At 42.6% G+C, this 18,860-nt stretch overlaps 1 protein-coding gene across 8 annotated transcripts in view; it reads right to left on the bottom strand.

Moving 5' to 3' along the window:
- TTC23L (tetratricopeptide repeat domain 23 like) overlaps positions 1-18,860 on the bottom strand; it is a 63,167-nt gene that overhangs the window by 31,121 nt on the left and 13,186 nt on the right. For all 8 annotated transcript variants that reach the window (XR_011381998.1, XR_011381999.1, XR_011382001.1 and 5 more), the window contains exons 5-8: positions 9,769-9,925; positions 8,003-8,128; positions 4,864-5,041; positions 2,139-2,247 (exon numbers count right to left, since the gene is read on the bottom strand). Coding sequence is in view for 4 of the 8 variants with exons in the window: in XM_051853533.2 (XP_051709493.2) it covers positions 2,139-2,247; positions 4,864-5,041; positions 8,003-8,128; positions 9,769-9,925 (570 nt within the window). In the remaining 4 variants the exon portion in view is untranslated. The remainder of the gene's footprint in view (positions 1-2,138; positions 2,248-4,863; positions 5,042-8,002; positions 8,129-9,768; positions 9,926-18,860) is intronic.

Genomic DNA, 18,860 nt, shown 5'->3' with positions numbered 1-18,860 from the left:
CAGAACTGTATTTTCATCTGGCTACCTTATATTTTAAGTTTTAATATATAAGATGTTAATCCATCTGGAATTTAATTTAATAATGATATGATTTTAAGATCTATATTTTCTTTAAAAATCAGTATAAGGTGCTGGTGCTGTGGCACAGCGGGTTAAAGCCCCAGCTTTCAACACCAGCATCCTATTTGGGTGCCAGTTCAAGTCCCAGCTGCTCCACTTCCAATCCAGCTCTCTGCTGTGGCTTGGGAAAGCAGTAGAAGATGGCCCAAGTCCTTAGGCCCCTGTATCCACGTGGAAGACCTGAAGAAGATCCTAGTTCTTGGCTTCAGATTGGCTCAGCTCCAGCCATTGCAGCCGTTGGGGGAGTGAATTAGCAGATGGAAGACCTCTCTCTCTCTCTAACTCTGTCTTTCAAAAAAACAAATATATTTTTTTTAAATAGTATAAGAAAAACTTAAGTGCTTTAGATTCTCCCAGCTCTGGCTTATTTTCATAAATTAAAAAAAGTCAGGGGCAGGTGTTTGGCACAGCAGTTAAGACATTGCGTAAGTTACCCACATCCTATATAGGAGTTGTGGCTTTGAGTCCCGGCTAATCCTAATTCCATCTTCCTTCTAATGCGCTTCCTGAAAGTCAGCAATAATGGCTCAAGGAGTGCAAATCCTGCCACCTGAATCAGAGACCTGGGTTAAGTTCCTGATTCCTGGCTTCAGTTTGGTTTGGCCCAGCCCTGGTTATTGTGGGCATTTCAGAAGTGAATCAACAGATGGGAGATCTCTCTCTGTCTGCTCCTCTCTCTGCCTCTCTACCTTTCAAATAAATAGAATAAATTTTTAAAAATTCTCAAGGTAAACATTTTACATATTTACAAACATTAAATTTCTTGTGTCCACTGTAGGTATAGTATCTATACTTTGAGTATGCACAAGGAAATTTTCTTTATTTGCTTATTTATTTATTTTATTTGAAAGGCAGAGAAACAGGGAGAGATTTCCATCTACTGGTCCACTCCCCAAATGCTCACAGTAGCCAGAGCTGGGTCAAGCAAAAGCTAGAAGCCAAGAACTCAATCTGGGTCTCCCACATGAGTGGCCAAATACTTGAGCCATCACCTGCTTCCTCCAGGGTGCACATTAGCAGGAGGCTGGACCAGAAGCAGAACAGTCTTAAACCAGGCACTCCAATATGGAATTCACATGTCCCAAACAGACACTTAAGCTGCTTTGCCAAATGCATGTAGCCCACAAGAGAAAATTTTAAGAGAAGAAAATTTGCTAATAAACACAAAATCAGGAAGTCTTCAATTCACCTTTATGCATCATAAACCAATACTTAAAATATTAAAACTTCAAATATTTATTTAATGACATGGGGAATGCAAGAGTAGAATAAGATGCAAGATTTTCTCTATACTCCTACCTCCCAAATTGGAAAATAATATACCAAAATGGATTACTTTTATAAGCAGAGAAAATAAACATTTTTTAAATGTTCAAATTACATTCTTCACAAATCCCTTAACAGGCCTCTGATTCCATGTGTCAATTAATCTGATCAAGCCAGTTGAGAATGACACTCTGTCTTCCCTCACTTGTTGTTTGTGTCTCCCTAAAAGCTGCCCACTTTCAAACAGATGACCTTGACAAAGATCCATCATTGACGGATTAATCACCCGGTTTTCCTTTTGAAACCCCGGTACCTCACTTTTGAATCTAGGTCAAAAAAATTCTAAATGCCTCAAACATTCTCTCCTAAAAGCCAGAGAAAAAGGGTCAAGAAGATTGAGAATGGAGGAGGAGTACAGGAGGAGCCAATGTTGTTCTCTTTTATAATTGGATTTCCTCATTTACCAGTACTTCATAGGTCACATTCATAGTGTATATAATTTCTACTCCTTATCAAGGAAATAAAGGAAATAGAAATCAAATGATTTTATAGGTTTGATGGTCCAACTAACTAGGGAAGTGGATATGACCTGATGTGTAATTGATTCTGTATAAAATCATGACCAGCCTAATCTTGGCATCACAGGCACAAGTAGCTAATTCTAACCTTACTGTAAAAAGATCACTTGCTAATACGATTCCCACACGTGGTCAGGCAATGATGATGACTACATGGCTGCCTCTTCTACTTACCCTTGTGCTGGGGCTCTCCGGACATGGCATAAGCTCTGGCTAGTAAAGCGTTCGCCTCTGCAGTTTGGGGGCTGACTTCAGTGAACGAAGAAACACAGATAGAATGGGCCTGGAAGACAGAAAATCATGACAAACTAAGTACCCAAATGACTGTAAATTTTCTGTAAGTTCTCATAGAATTTCTGGTTGATACAAAGCCAATAGATAGCCAGTTGTGGAGTTAGAGGAGAGATGAGTTGGAGTCCCAACTCTTCCACTTCCTGCTATGAGTCTTGAACAAGTAATTTCATCTGCATGCATTAAAGGACTATGTGCTTCCCAGGGACTAGGGTTTGGTAAAATTAGATGAGATGGTGTTTGCAACCCACTAAGCACAGTATCCATCACATGGGAAGTTGTCAGTAAATGTTAGCTCAAATAATGTATTTGATAAATAAAATAAACTGTTTTATAAGTTTTCACAGCAAAAATAAAATTACATGAAAGTATCAAAGGCAGTTTAATAAAGCATGGATCTAGAGTCACCCTGCCTGAGTTCCTAGCCCAGCCAGCCACTTACTGTGACATAATTCAGATCACCTGCCCTCTTCAAATGTAAAACAAGGATGGCAAAAATAGTATTTTTCATAAACAGTTGTTGTAAATAGTAAATGAATTACTATATGTAAAGTGCTTATAACACCATCTCGCATATAATAAGCAGAAAAGAAGTATCATTTTTATTATTGTTATTATTATTACCATTTGTGCTAAAATGGAAGGAATAGCATTCAGGAAAGAGAAAGAAGGAAAAATCTAGTATATACATCCACCAAGAAGGAAACAACCACCTGTGTTAATATTTCATAGGCCAGACACTGTGAACCTTTTTTTTTTCTTTTGTTGACAGGCAGAGTGGACAGTGAGAGAGAGAGACAGAGAGAAAGGTCTTCCTTTTGCCGTTGGTTCACCCTCCAATGGCTGCCGCGGCCGGCGCCCTGATCCAAAGCCAGGAGCCAGGTGCTTCTCCTGGTCTCCCATGGGGTGCAGGGCCCAAGCACTTGGGCCATCCTCCACTGCACTCCCTGGCCACAGCAGAGAGCTGGCCTTGAAGAGGGGCAACCAGGACAGAATCCGGCACCCCGACTGGGACTAGAACCTGGTGTGTCGCCGGCACCGCAAGGCAGAGGATTAGCCTATTGAGCCACGGTGCCGGCAAACCTTTTTAATAAAGTAAAGGGATCACTGGACTTGGAGCTTACACATCAGGCAGAGTCCTTATGAGTATAGGCTCTCTGGTCAAATTTTCAGAGTTCAAATCCCTCCTTTAACACTTGCTAGCTACACAACTTCAATTGAATTAGCTACTCTTCTTTGTGTTTCACTTTTATCATCCTTAAAATGACATAAAATAATAATGGTGCCTATGTCATAGGACTATTATATGGATAAATGAATTAATAATATGCTCAAGTACATGTATTAAACACATTGCTTAAATATGAACTCTCAGGGCCCGCACTGTAGGCTACACCTCCGCCTGCAGTGCCAGCATCCCATATGGACACTGGTTCAAGTCCTGGCTGCTCTTCTTCTGATCCAGCTCTCTGCTATGGCCTAGGAAAGCAGTAGAAGATGGCCCAAGTGCTTGGGCCCCTGCATCCACATGGGAGACCAGGAAGAAGCTCCTGGTTCCTGGCTTTGGATCGGCCCAGCTCCGGCTGCTGCGGTCATTTTGGGAGTGAACCAGCAGATGACAGACCTTTCTCTCTGTTTCTCCTTCTCTCTGTCTGTAACTCTACCTCTCAAATAAATAAATAAAATTTAAAAAAAAAATGAACTCTCACTTTTTAGTGGTGGTGGGAATCAGTGACATTTATTCTTTTATCCATCCTGATCTGACCACTGCCCTAAGAAAGTCTTGAACACAAAAACTGCACTGGCTCCCTCTGTAAGCAGTGGGCTCCCTGACTTCAGGGCCGCATTCCCAAATGCTTCCCAGTTGCATGATGTTCATAACCCTGGACTGTCCACTTGTTTGCAGTGCCTTTTCTTCAGCATCTGACTGCTTTACATATTGCACTTTTCTATGGTACAGAAAATCCAGCATTTTTCTCTGTGTATGCTGGAGGTTAGGCACAGCAGCATTCTCATTTGGAAGACAAAAAAGGTAAATTTAACTAACAGTTTCAAATACATGAGACATAAAAGTGCCCTAAACTGTTCTCATATGATAGACTCAACATTCCTTCTGTGTTTTGATTCAGTTTCCTTTGGGCATTTGTCAAGTTAGTTACCTCCAAGGGAAACATCATTGTGTTAGTTTAACCTTAACCTTGGACATACAACCAGCTAGACAAGCTTAATGGATAAATGACAGCATTATACCAAAATACCATGATCTTTCATTTAAAAGATCCTTTGTGTTTGTTGAAGACTTCAGTTGCTTTTTGTCTTGGAGCAGACTCATCCCCAACCTCCTCTTCCCAGCACCTAGAGATGAGCGAGCAGCCTGGAAGAGGAAGCACTATCTGTAGGTCGGGTCACACAGCAACTACACCTGCCCACCTGAGTCACTTTCTCTGCCTAGGTCACTGACGGTTGATGAAAGGCTCTTGCCTGAATCTGGAGGGAAGTCAGGGTTAAAATGGAATCAATCCCCGCTGTGTTCTTTGAGAGGCCCAAGCTTCCTTGACCCTAGAGAGAAACAAGGCCACCCAACCTGGACTCTGGCCAACCCACCAACCTGCTTCAGGTACTGGATGGCCTTGTCATGGTTCCTCCTCAGCTGTTCAATCTGAGCTATTTCCTCATACAGGCTGATCAGATCTGATGTGCCATCACCCTTCGCAGCAATCACGTTGCCAATTGCTTTCTCAAAGTATGCCAAAGCTAGGTTCAACCTGTGGATGGCCAAGGAGGCTCTACAGAAAAACAAATGAAGGTGAAAAGTCAAAGAGAGGTCACTAACTTTGCAGACACATATGGAATTGATTCTAAGAACTAAAGAATTTGGCCCTCCTAGGCAAATCATTTGTGTGGTTGGCTCAAAATTCAGCCTTGCTGTAAAAAACACTCTTATTTTGCATCTTGCCCGGCAGATTCAACTACCATTCATTAAACCCATTAATATGCCATGCTGTCTTCTAATTTTACAGAAAAGCAAATGGAAAAAATGACTTCTAGCAATTCACAAAATGAGATAATTTACCAATAAACACAGACTTCCTAAAATAAAGTAAAAGTTTATTACCTCTGATTCCAGCTCTTTCAGGCCAAATAAAGTTTTTGCTTTGTTTGGTTTTGTTTAGTTTGGTTTATTCCTCCTCAGTTAAAAATGACAGAGGACAGAGAAAACAATGTAAATATCTCCCAAAGGAGTGGTTAAATAAACTATGCACATCATACAATAAATTCGTCACATAACCATGTTTTCCTGTTAGGTTAACAATTTAGGGAGATGTTCAAAATACATTAAGTTAAAAAAGCAAGATATAAAACTAGACTCATATAAAATGTGATCCAGATATATGTATATGAGCATATATGACACACACATATGGGTACTTCAAAAAGTTTATGGACAAATCAAGTTAAAAGATAAGTTTATTTTGGTGCAAAAATTGAAATGCATACATATTTCATAATATACATTTCCATAAATTTTTGAAGACCTCCTTGTCTATACAATTTCAAAATATTTTGTATCAAAATAAGTTTATCTTTTATTCCATTTTCCATGAACTTTTGAAGTACTCTTATACACACGTATCTCCACAATGTTTATAGCAGTTATGTCTGGGAGGTGGTATTAGAATTAACTTTTATTCTCTTTTTCACATCATTCTTTTCAGATTTCCCACAATGAAACTGGGAATATAATTCTTTAAAATGATAATACAACATCTCACTTAGGTTTATCTTCCCAGGGACAGCAGTAACAATGAGAATACAGGTAGCTGAAAGCTGGTTCTGACAGTTATTAGTTTTATCAAATCCCAGAATCATATAATTTGTTCCAAATAAAGCAGGAATAAGTATATCTAAATTACCAGGTACTATATGAACTAAATATAAAAATAATTTTTTTGTTCTATCAGATCACCATTTCTCTTGACCACAAGAGCAGAAGTTATTATAATGGCTCTAATTAAGAGCCTGTAGGGCAATACTAACAAGTTGTCTGGCCTCAACAATATTGCCTTAGTTTCCCAGCCCTTAAAATGAAACAGGTATTTGCCCTTATGAGACATCTGATCAATAGTAAACACAACTCAGTGTAGTACAGAAGGTGAGTAATGATTTCAGATGCCCCAGTTACAATCCTGGCTCTTCCAACAGATTTGAGTTAACCTTTCTGTTAACTTGAAAGTTAAAAATCTGAAAGTAATAGCCGGCGCCATGGCTCACTAGGCTAATCCTCCGCTTTGCGGCGCCGGCACACTGGGTTCTAGTCCTGGTCAGGGCGCCGGATTCTGTCCCGGTTGCCCCTCTTCCAGGCCAGTTCTCTGCTATAGCCCAGGAGTACAGTGGAGGATGGCCCAAGTGCTTGGGCCCCGCACCCCATGGGAGACCAGGAAGAAGCACCTGGCTCCTGGCTTCGGATCAGCGCAGTGCGCCGGCCACAGCATGCCGGCCGCGGCAGCCATTGGAGGGTGAACCAACGGCAAAGGAAGACCTTTCTCTCTGTCTGTCTCTCTCTCACTGTCCACTCTGCCTGTCAAAAAAAAAAAAAAAAAAAGTCTGAAAGTCATAAAAAGATCTATCCTCATGAACTTTCTAAGAATTGAGTAAAATTATGTAAAGCATACAGTGTCTAGCATAGTTAGACTTAGTAAGAATTCTAACATTTAAAACAGTTCATGCACAAAATACTCAATAATTACCATGAAATGAATAAGCCAAATGAGTACCAGAACACAGCATGAAAAATGAACAAGACCATCTTTCACATAAGGCAGAAAAACTTCAGCCACTGCCTTTGTGACGGCAGTACACATTCGGCAGATACTAATTTATGGCCCTATAGATGAGAAACAATTGTTTGACTTAGTTCTGGACATTCCAACATCTCCCCACCATTTCCCATTTGACTTCTAGATTCATGGTTGTTTACAGGAGGCAGACGGGCTACATGTATTTCATTTATTTACTGTTCAGTTATCTGCCCTATTGTGCCAAGTGCTTACAGCTTTGGAAACAGATTACATTCAATGATGTGAAGATATCTGAAAAATCTAGGGAACAGTAAACTCTTTATTATTTTTTTTCTGGTAATCTGATGGGCCCACTCTCATTTCCAAATATGCTGATTCTCAGAGGATCCCTAAATCAACTGCAAAACAGTTAAGTCTTATGCTGGCTTGAACACATTCCATGAATTTTGTTTCCATATGGAACAGAATTTACTTAAAAATGCATGTGCTATACATAGTTTTCATGGCTTCTAATTAATTATCTTCATTAAATGTTCCCTCCTCATTTGTTAGACGTTACACTTAGCAACAGAAATAAATGAGAATTCAGAAAAAAAATTTAATCCTAGAAGAGCTTCAAGACTTCATGAGTTCAGATCATGGTTCTAACGCTTGTGAGCTAGGTAACCTTGGACAATTTGTTTAACCTCAGCCTCAGTCTCCTTGTCCTTTCTCCAATGACTTCATAATCAAGCCAATTATCTTTATAGCGGTTGTGAGGGTTAAATGAGGCAGTGCACACTAAGTTGAGAACACAACATACACACTTGGTAAATATGAGCCTCTTTTATTACCACTTGAGTTTCTGGGTTTTGGACCCTGAATTTTTTTTTTTCCTTTTATATACAGCACCAACATCATGTATCTCTAGGCCTCATTCATAAAAGCCTCTCTAAGTCCGGATCTTACCTGCCCAAAGCAATTGTTAGGTCTTTCTCTGAGACTTGTAATTCACAAACACTTCCCTTACATAATTCTTTCAGCTCCTTCATGTTTCTCTCTGCCTTCTGCAGGTTGAAATAGGCCTCTCTGCCGGTGAAAAAGTCAAGAAAACAGCAATACACACACACAAGCCAACTGCCAATGAGCAGGGGCAGGAGTTGATAAGCAAACAAAAGGGCCTCTTGGGAAAACCAGGCAATATTTGAAAAATGGGTACTTAACTATATTCTATGTTCTCTCTATATATATGTTGTCAAGAAGGAAGAATTCTTTAGAAAAGGAAGAGGGCCTTGGTTTTCTGTGGCAGCTCCCTGAAGTCTGCGCTGGAGGGGGTGGTGAGGGTTTCCAGGAGTGAACGGAAACTGTAAATTATACTAGACTTCCTTTAGAGGCATCTACTTTGTAACAAGTTACTCATTTTTCCGGAGTTCGTTCATTGGAATGGTAAAAGAGAGGAACTAATTATGCTGAAAGGGACTTTCTGGGTTATTTAAGAAGTCCAAGCAAAGCAATATTTTGGCCAGCAGCAAACAGCTAGAAAGAAAATCCCCGTAATTCCCAAATATTCTTCTATTTCCCACATTTTTAACTAATTTTCCCATTAAGGGTATAACAGAAGAAGGCCACAAATCAGATTGTCCAAGTTGAACAACAGGACCAAAAATAGAGATGGGGGGATGCATAGAGAGGAGAGCCTGGGGGGGGGGGTGCACAGAGAGGAGAGGCTGGGGGGGGATGCATAGAGAGGAGAGCCTGGGGAGGGGGTGCAGAGAGAGGAGAGCCTGGTAGGGGGGATGCATAGAGAGGAGAGCCTGGGTGGGGATGCATAGAGAGGAGAGCCTGGGGGGGGGGATGCATAGAGAGGAGAGCCTGGGGGGGGATGCATAGAGAGGAGAGCCTGGGGGGATGCATAGAGAGGAGAGGAGGGGGATGCATAGAGAGGAGAGCCTGGGGGATGCATAGAGAGGAGAGCCTGGTGAATACCTGGGCTCATGATTGTTTGTGAACAAGAAATGCCCTTCACACCTTTCAAGGTGGGACCATATCAAAAGGCTGCCAAAAATCACAGCTTTTTAAAGAGAGGCACCTATAACAGTCCACTCTGGGGATGCAGAGAACTACTCCTTTTGTCCATTTCAATTGGCCTCCATCATCATGGGCTGTATTCACAATGTTATTTCAAAAAACTAAAATGATTGAGAATTCATTGAATCTGTGGTTTATGGTATACATTTATAAGCACCTGAGGGGCTTTTTAATATTTTAACAGATGTACCCCCACACCCACTGAGACAAAATTTCTGGGGTGGGACCCAGATATCTAATTCTTCCAACTTCCCAGGGGACTGCAGTACACAGTCTAGCTTGCCAGACTGTACTTTAAGTTACCACCCATTCTCTCCATTCCTATGCCACCACCACCCCCGCACACATATTCTTATTTTCTTGGGTGCTCAGTAAAGAAGAGGATAGACTCAGAAAACCTTCAACTGGGTAAAGGATGCTTCACTCATGAGAGCCTTCCCATGGCTCACTTCAGAGCTTACACAAACAGATGCAGGACGAAGATTCATACCTTTACAGGTGGAGACAAGAGGGCTGCGGAGGGCCTGGATGTTGGAACAGCTGCAAAGCCTTGCTTCCATTACTCACCTTTCTATGGTGAAAGAACCCACCTGGCGTGGGTGCCCTGTGGCCTCTGTCACCAGACCCAGCTGGGAAGATAAGGATATTGGTTCTGGAGGAGCCAAGCCACCCCCACAGTATAGTAGAGCATGACCAGGGCATCCAGGATTTCCTTTTTCTCCTTTTCTGAGGTCGTGTTTCCCTTCCAGGTCAACAGTGTGGTCTTGGCAGACTCAGCATGTTTCTTGGCCTGAGCTGGGAGGCCTGAAAGAGAATAGAAGGCAAGAAGACAGACATTAAAAAGGCACACTTCAGGCAAAGATGGCATAAAGTGGGCAGTGTAGCCATCATACGGTCTTTACTATTGGTTCCAAAATCTGACCATGCATCAGTATTATGTAGAATACTTATAAAGAATACAGTTTTGTTTTTTTTTTTTTTGACAGGCAGAGTGGACAGTGAGAGAGAGAGACAGAGAGAAGGTCTTCCTTTGCTATTGGTTCACCCTCCAATGGCCGCCGCGGCCGGCGTGCCGCGCTGATCCGATGGTAGGAGCCAGGTATTTATCCTAGTGTCCCATGGGGTGCAGGGCCCAAGTACTTGGGCCATCCTCCACTGCACTCCCTGGCCACAGCAGAGAGCTGGCCTGGAAGAGGGGCAACCAGGACAGAATCTGGCGCCCTGACCAGGACTAGAACCCGGTGTGCCGACGCCGCAAGGCGGAGGATTAGCCTAGTGAGCCGCGGCGCCAGCAAGAATACAGTTTTCTATCCACACACTGAGTTGGACTTTCTAAAGAAATGGGGTCCAGAAATCTCTTCTTTTAACAAATTACACAAGTAATTCTTATCATTCCCCCGACCCTGTCATTAATCTGTGGACCTCACTTTTGAAATTACTACTAGAAACAGGAGGGGAAACTTAGCATACAACTCCCAATTCTTCCACTAGCGCCATGTGACCTTCTTAACCTTCAAAGATTCTCCATTCTCCAAATATCAAATGACAACAAAACACATGGAGATCCTCCAGGAACAAGCTAATTTCTGCTATAGACTGCTGTGCCTTGAGCTTTCTGGAAAGGAATTCTATAAATATAAGAGTTTATGAATTCAATTACTTCCATCTGGGGGTTATTTTTTCAGTCCAAGATGAAGCTGGTGATAACTGGTCATACACACAGACACATACACACATGCACACACGTGCATGCAATCCAATTTCTAAATGTAGTGAGGTTCCTTATTAAAAAGACAAAGGGATTGCCGAAGTCCAGCCAGACAGAACTGGTGGGTTTTTCTCTTTGTTTTCTAACTACAGCCTGGTGTTTCTGGCACTTATTTGAGCTGCTATTCGCCCGGTTAACAGAGATAGACTTGGGAACATTCAGTATACGGGCCTACTCCTACAACCCAGTTCATGTCTTTTCTTTTCCCGATGAAAGGGGAAGCCCTGGGGAAAAAGAGAAAGGCCACAGAGAACCGACTACCCTCATTCTCATTCTCCTCCGTGCTACTGAAGCAAATATGGCTGGCATTCACTTCCAGGCCTGTCACTGCAGGACACTTAAGGGCAGGTGAACATATCCCCCCCTGCCTGGTAGGTCTGCTGAGCTCCTAATCCTCACACCTGCAGCCCAGGTCCTACCTAACTTGCTCTGCCGGTGGCCCCTGGAGCCTTGTTCCAGCATGGTCACAAGTCAGTGGCAACAGAGCTGATTTGAAAAACTTGCCAGTGTCGCCTGCAGCCCTCACGTGCTCTAAATGTGCAGATCTCCATAATGGGCTACAAGAATGAAAGGGAACGAAGTCGCCTCTGGGAGGGCTCTAGAAGTGGTCTCAAAGCCAAGAAGTGTCTGGAGAACACTCAGACATATCTGTTCCTTAAGTCTCAAGAGAACAACAGACGTGTAGATAAAAAGAGGGCTGTATCCTAAGTTACCCAGTAACAGTGGCCCTCAGACTGTACTGTCCATCACAAGCACCCTGTGAAAATGCAGGTGTCTGGGCTCACTTTCAGTAGTTACAGTTTACAAGTTCTGAAGTGAGAATCAAGAATTCAGAGTTAGAATAAGCAACAGGGTCTCAGGTGGTAAGCAATTCACATTGATAACTATTCAGGGTGATATTCATGCAAAGTCGCCTGAGGACCAGAGAGCTGAGTTAGGAAAATCTTTAGAGAGGACATGGCTTCCATCTTGCTTTTGAACACTGCATAGGATTTTCACTGGTGGAGAAAAGGAGGAGTGTCTGCTTGGAGTAAACAGCCTGGGGTCATAAAACCAGAAGAATGAGGTGTGTGCCTGTGTGTGTCTGTATACACACGCACGTTAGGTCATGAAATTGAGGGACTGCAGGAGTGTTCGGGAAGCTGGTAAGAAGACCAACCTGACTGAAAGGGAAGTGTGAATTGAAATATTATTAGGTATGGATTGGAAATGTAGAATGAAGTCTTGGATGCTGCCTTAATCCTATCGTGATACTACAATGCAACACCAGACACTAGGTTATCTATTTCTTTCTTTTTCTTTTTCTTTTTTTTTTTTTTTGACAGGCAGAGTGGACAGTGAGAGAGACAGAGAGAAAGGTCTTCCTTTGCCGTTGGTTCACCCTCCAATGGCCACTGCGGCCTGTGCACTGCGGCCGGCGTACTGCGCTGATCCAATGGCAGGAGCCAGGTACTTATCCTGGTCTCCCATGCGGGTGCAGGGCCCAAGCACTTGGGCCATCCTCCACTGCACTCCCTGGCCACAGCAGAGAGCTGGCCTGGAAGAGGGGCAACCGGGACAGAATCCGGCGCCCCGACCGGGACTAGAACCCGGTGTGCCAGCACCACAAGGCGTAGGATTAGCCTAGTGAGCCGCGGCGCCAGCCAAGGTTATCTATTTCTTATAGTTCTGGTGGCTGGGAAGTTGAAAATCACGTGGCCTGGATCTGGGAAGGGCCTTCTTGCAGCATCCTCCTCATATGGGGAAGGTGTGGGAGAAAGAAGGGCTAAATGCTGCAGCGTGAAGATTCTTAAGAGTGCCTTAACCCTATTGACACGGGAGAAGCCCTCTTGGCCTAATCACATCTTAAAGACCCCGCCTCTTAAATACTACCACACTGGCAACACTTGAATTTTAGAGGGGGCACATTCAAACAATAGCAGATGTCAAGGTGAGGATGCTGGATCTGACCTATCAGGAAACTGGAAGTCTTGCAGTTTTTAAGGAAGGCAGCATCAACTAACGGCTCACAGAAACCCCTGCCTGGGACATCAGACGCTGGCATTGCTACTTTCCAGAACAAGACAATGAAGTAGGAAACTGGGAGACTCTTTTGACCAAATAGGTTGTTTTCCACAAGCAGGTAGGCTCCTGGGAGTGTGTCAATAAGGAGTGCGGCAAATTCAGATGCTACACTGGACCCTTAGAAGAAAGAAAGAGGAAACTAGAGGAGCTCCCACCCCCACATCTGCACAAAACTCCTTCTGGGCTCGTGAATGGAGAACAAAACAAGACTCACGTGAGAAAGCTGTTCTGCAGCAGCCCTGAGGCTTCGAAAGCTGCCGCAGCCTGCCCCAGCGACCCTGGAGGAATACTTTTCCTCTAAGCTCAGCAGCTGATAGATACAGTTCCTTGTCTCCAGGCTACCACGACCCACATTGTGGTCCTGGTGAAAAAGCTCAGCTGGAGACTACTGGAGCTAACAAACTGAACCAGGATCTTGGCTTAAAATACTTTATTACACTTGAAAGTAAACCCCAAAGGGGAAAAACCACTCCTTTGACCTTCACAGAAACCCCTCTGTCTCCAAAGTGGAGCACATGTACCCGCCATGGAAATGGAAGATTCCATAAAGGGTGTATGGGGAAAAACCAAAACTTCTCTGCTTTTAAAATATCTTATTCTTTTTTCTGTATTTATGAATATCTCTAAAATTACATAACAATATCGTTGTATACAACTTATAATAAATACACATCTATACTTTTTAGTGGCAAGGGAGCTAATTCTCAAGAGTTGGGAGATGACTGCTATGGACAAATGTTTTCCAACATTTTCAAGTATGAAAGTGCTCCTTTATGTTTTAAAAAATAATCACGTGGCTTTGTCTACTTTGTGATGGCTGTTTTTCAGCACATCCTACTTTAGAAATTTCATGATGACAAAAGTACCATATATTTAATACCAGTAACATTTTGAAATGAATGTGCTTTTATTAATTGCAAGAGCACCTCCTTTTATGTAAAAAAAAAAAAACACACACAGTATATATGCTTAAGACTTTCATTATTGTGTCTCTCATAAAGGAGACTCATAGATTTCTGATTTCCTTCCCTAACTCAAAGTTTCCCACCTTCAGTGCCAACGTCTGCTTCTACACCAATTCATTTTTATCTACCTGCCCTCTCAAGCCAAGGACACCAAGCTTCTGGCACGGACAGTACAGCAACAGGGTGGCAGCAAGGTCTGCTGCTGGGGACTCGGAGTCAGAAATTAAAGGAAATAGCGATGGACTGGCAAAATGGGCCCAAAGATTATTTACCCAACATACCAATCATTTTGCTTGTTTGGCTTGAGATTCTGTGATTGATGTCTGTTTACACCAACTCAGGCCAGAGAGAATCCAAGAGCTACCAAGTCTTTGGAGGTTGCTGCTGTCACCTTAGATCATCATCTAGCTTTAAGAAGTTAGTGTAGCACACGGACTAAAAAGAGCAGGTCCAGAGTCAGACCCAGGTACAAATCCTGGTTTAACCACTAAACAAATCCAAATGGTCTACATAAGTTACTTAATCTATCCATGCCTCAGTTTATTCACCCATGAACTGGTAATGAAAATGCCTTCTTCTATCTTATGTAATTGCTGCAAGAATTAATTCAATTCATGAAAGAAAGATTAAATAGTGCCTGAGAGAAATAAGTTTGAAGAAATATATTGATCATCATCTTTATTATGTGGGTCCATTTCTCTTATTGAGTAATTTTATATTTGTTCTTAGTGTGGACATTTTTCCTAATGTTCCTTACAGAATCTGTTTTTTTGTTTTTTTTTTTTTTTAAAGGCTGCATTTTCAAATATAAACCAAAATCAGGCAGGTGTGGGGATTTGGGCAAGTCAGATTACCATTTTGTTTGTTTGTTTGTTTAATCATCTTCTGCTGTTTCTATACCAGCTCTCTTTACCAACAAGACAGAAAAAGTAGGGTCCATGATATATGCCTCCGTTTCTGGACTTTGAAGAAATCTTGGAACAGAGCCCTGAATAACTGAAAGGTTCCCAGTAATAGCAAGTCAGCTGATTAATTTATTGTTTCTTTAGCAATAAGCAAAATATCAGGAAACTGCCTGAACGCATTGCTGTATTCTTCCTGAACACTTGGCAAACAGTCCACCGCTAGGTTCAAAACCACCCTGGTGTTCCCCATGGGCCTGTTCTCAGCTGCTGTATCAGTAGGTCCTTGGAATTATCACTAGGGCAGCTGGCAACAGAATTCCACTTCAAGAGCCCGTTCCTCTACTTCACCAACATGCTTTTACACACTGTGCTCTGCAAAGACTTCATGTTCTTTCACGAATCCTACTCCGTTAAATACTCTATTTCTTAAAACTTTCAAACTCTCTCTCCTAATTGGCTCCGTCCTCTCTGCCTAAAATATTGTTTCACCTCCTTGCCTTATAAAATTATCTTCACTTGACTTTTCTGCCTTCCTAGTTGCCCTCCTATTTTCCCTCACTTAAGTTAGAATGTAGTATGGAGAGTAGGCATGTATCCCTTTGTGGATATATATTAGTTCCCTACTGATGAATGCTTGGTTGTTTCCAATCTTTTACTATCATACACAATTTTGCAAAGAATAATCTCATTTATATGTTATAAGGAGAGATTCCCAGAAGAATCCCTCCCTTCTCACCCATTCTCTCTGTGATTAGCCTACTTTTAGACCTACATGAATGAGACTGTGTCTGTTCTAGCTATCGTTGCTGGATGAACCTTGCCAAAAAGTGTGCTTTGATATTGTCATCATCCTGTTGGAAAATCTCCAGTAGTCCTCCTCATCTACCAAATATATCCCAAAGTCTGTAACCTGTATTTAAATCCACACCATCATCTGCCCAATACACCCTTCTTTCCAGGTAAGTCTTCCTGGTCCCATCCTTAGCCAGACAGGATGCCTGTTGCTTTCTAAGTAGACTATGCCTTTCCCTTCCTCGGGTCTTTGCCTAAGCCTTTCTCTAGATTAGAAATACCCACCCCTTCTACCTACTGAAACCCTACTTATTTCTTACTGTCCTCCTCAAATGCCATCTCCCTGCTAAGTCTATCACTTAACAATTTAGGATTATTTCATTCAACCTTCCCAAAGCCCTGTATGCAAATCAATTACATGGCATTTACCTTACAGTGCCTTCTATCATAGGTAGTCTCTAGGTAGCTCACTCCCATGCTAGGCTGCAAGTTCTTGGAGGGCTTCTATATATTATATTTCTCAAAGCTCTGCACATATTTTACATCTATAAGGCTCTCATTATTCACTGAAAGACTGTTTATTGAGAGAAATCAGCTTTTTGACTTGCCCCCCCCATATCCCAGTGCTAGCAAGCTCAAAGGGAAATGAGGAAAGCAGATCTGATGGCTATAACACACACACACACACACACACACACACATACACATGAGCAGCCAGGCATGAACACACACAGACACTTGCATCCTGCCTGCACAGAAGACCAATTCATCTATTCTGTCCATTGTAAAGCAGTTACAGGATTAATGATAACGAAACTAAGTGTAACTTAGTATATACTTCACCCCCTTGAAGGGTATTTCCAGGGCTTTAGTTATTTTATTCTATGGATCAGGCAGTAGAAAAAAATAAAAGCTTAAGTGAAGAACCTGGGTCAGGGCTGCAACTGAAATAAGAGGCACTGGGCTGTTCTCAAGGAAAGGTCACAATCATCGTCTATTCTAGAAAAACTCTAGGGTGGGTGTCAGGAAGTCTGGGCTCATGTCTAGGAATGTTATACCACCTGGTCACTTCATCTAACCAGGAAGCTGTTTTTCCCAAATGGGAAAAACAAACAAAAATTCTCTTTTCACAGGAAAACTTTCTCCCCCTCCAATCTATTACCCCAACATAGTTCTCCATTCTTATATCAGGAACAATTGTAAACTAGGGAGGAAAGAATGCTTTTACCATCTTTTGTGATACGGCTTGTCTACCTATCTTGACTCCACATAGAATCTAGTTGGAAAAGTAAAACTCAAAGTCAGTTTGCTGCTGATTGTGGAACAGGTTATTCCAGAAGATGTGGGCCAACATTCTCCCCTAGACCCACCATAGCAATCCACTATACAAGCCAGGGAAGGCAGCATTTGGCCAAACCCCAAGTTCAGACAAATTTCCCTCTAGAATGCCATCTTCTCCAATCCAAGCCGTCATCACCTCAAGTCTGAATTCTAGCAAAAGTTTCTTAGTGAATCGCTTTGAATCTGGGCTCTTCCAGGGCCCAAGGAGCATTCTTGCCTGCACCAAAGCAAGTATCAGTTACCTACCAATTGCCAAACTCATGGCTGTGTCGGTAGCTTTCTCCTTATTTGACCCTGTCTCTACCATCTGAAACTATTGAAACTACACTGCTTTTCCTTTGGAAACTCTCTCTCCAACTTTGGCCTCGATGACACAGCACTTCTTGTTTCTTCCATTTCTTTGGTTAGCTCCTTTTCCACTAGCCATTCCTAACACTCTTCTTCTGTCTTCAGTTACTACACATGTTTTCTGACAAACCTCGTCTACTCCAATGGCCTCCACCTGCTCATCTATGTGCGAAGCCCCCCAGCCTGACTCTTTCTTGAGCTCTATACTCACTTGTCAGTTGCCTGCTGGACCTATCAACATAAACAGGATCCAACCTGTCTGAAAGCAAACTCAAGAATTTCTCCTCCCTTCCTCTATCAACTTGGTCTTCCTCTTTAATTCTATATTTCAGCTAACTGTCCACATCATGGCCACTTCATACTGAACTGGCCATGCCATGTCACCAACTCTACATTTAAAGTTATCTTTTCTGCATTCCCACGGTCATGGCCATGCCTTAACTGGCTCTCATCGGGGCAGGATAATGGCCTAACTGATCTTCTTCACCTCTACTTTCTTTACCACCCAACCCATTCTCCAGAATTTCTCTGTGATCACAACACAAACTGGATTATGTTACTATTCCATTTAAAACCTTGTAATAACTCCCTACACTCCCTGATATCTAGACCCAAATCTCCTTTTAAATCTCATTTTCAGGCATGACCTGCTTGTCCTGAAGTAGCTTCTTTTCTATGCTGGTCCCTTGAGACTGGAAAGAATTTAACAATGTCCTGGGTAAAAAGTTCCATAACGGGAGCCAGTGTTGTGGTGTTGTGGATAAAGCCACTGTCTGCGATGGTTCAAGTCCTGGCTGCTCCACTTTTGATTCATTTCCCTGCTAATGTGCCTGGAAAAGCAGTGAAAGATGGCCCAAGTATTTGGGCCCCTGGGACCACGTGGGAGACTCAGAAGAAGCTTCTGGCTCCTGGCTTTGACCTGGCCCAGTTCCAGCCATTGCAGCCATTTGGGGAGTGAACCATCAGATGGAAGTTCTCTCTCTCTCTCTCTCTCTCTCTCTCACCCTCTCTTTGTAACTCCATCTTTCAAGTGAATAAAAATAAATATTTTTTAAAAAAAGAGTTCCATATTGAATGCCTTCCCCTCTCCACCCATTCCTCAGAGGGACACGCAGGGAGAACAAATACGGCACTCTCCGCTACTCCCCTCAAGGCCTTTACTCAGCCTTCAAAGACAGAACAATCATCACCTCCTCTCTTGACAGCCTTCCCTGAGCTTTCTAAACGGCAAAATCACTGATCTGCTGCATTTGTGTTCCCTGGAACTTTGCTACTACTGCTATCATGGGATCCTAGTGTCAGACCCCTATATGCTACTCTGGCAAAGGGGCCACTAATAATCTGTAGCCCCAGAACCTAGTACAGTTGCCACTAGGCTTGTAACAGGTGCTCTCTGAGTTGAAGTAGCACATCCTTAAATTTGACTCATTAAGGCAGCAGATTTTGAAAAAATCTGACTGAAATACAGAGATTCCAGGTGAGGCAGGATGAAGCCCCATTAAGAGAAGATTCTGGGGCCGGCTCTGTGGCACAGCAGGTAAAACTGCCGCCTGCAG

Source organism: Oryctolagus cuniculus, chromosome 14 (genome assembly GCF_964237555.1).
Source record: "Oryctolagus cuniculus chromosome 14, mOryCun1.1, whole genome shotgun sequence".
Lineage (NCBI taxonomy): Eukaryota > Metazoa > Chordata > Mammalia > Lagomorpha > Leporidae > Oryctolagus > Oryctolagus cuniculus.
The sequence above is the reverse complement of the archived record's forward strand: the minus strand, read 5'-3'. Positions and strand labels throughout refer to the sequence as shown.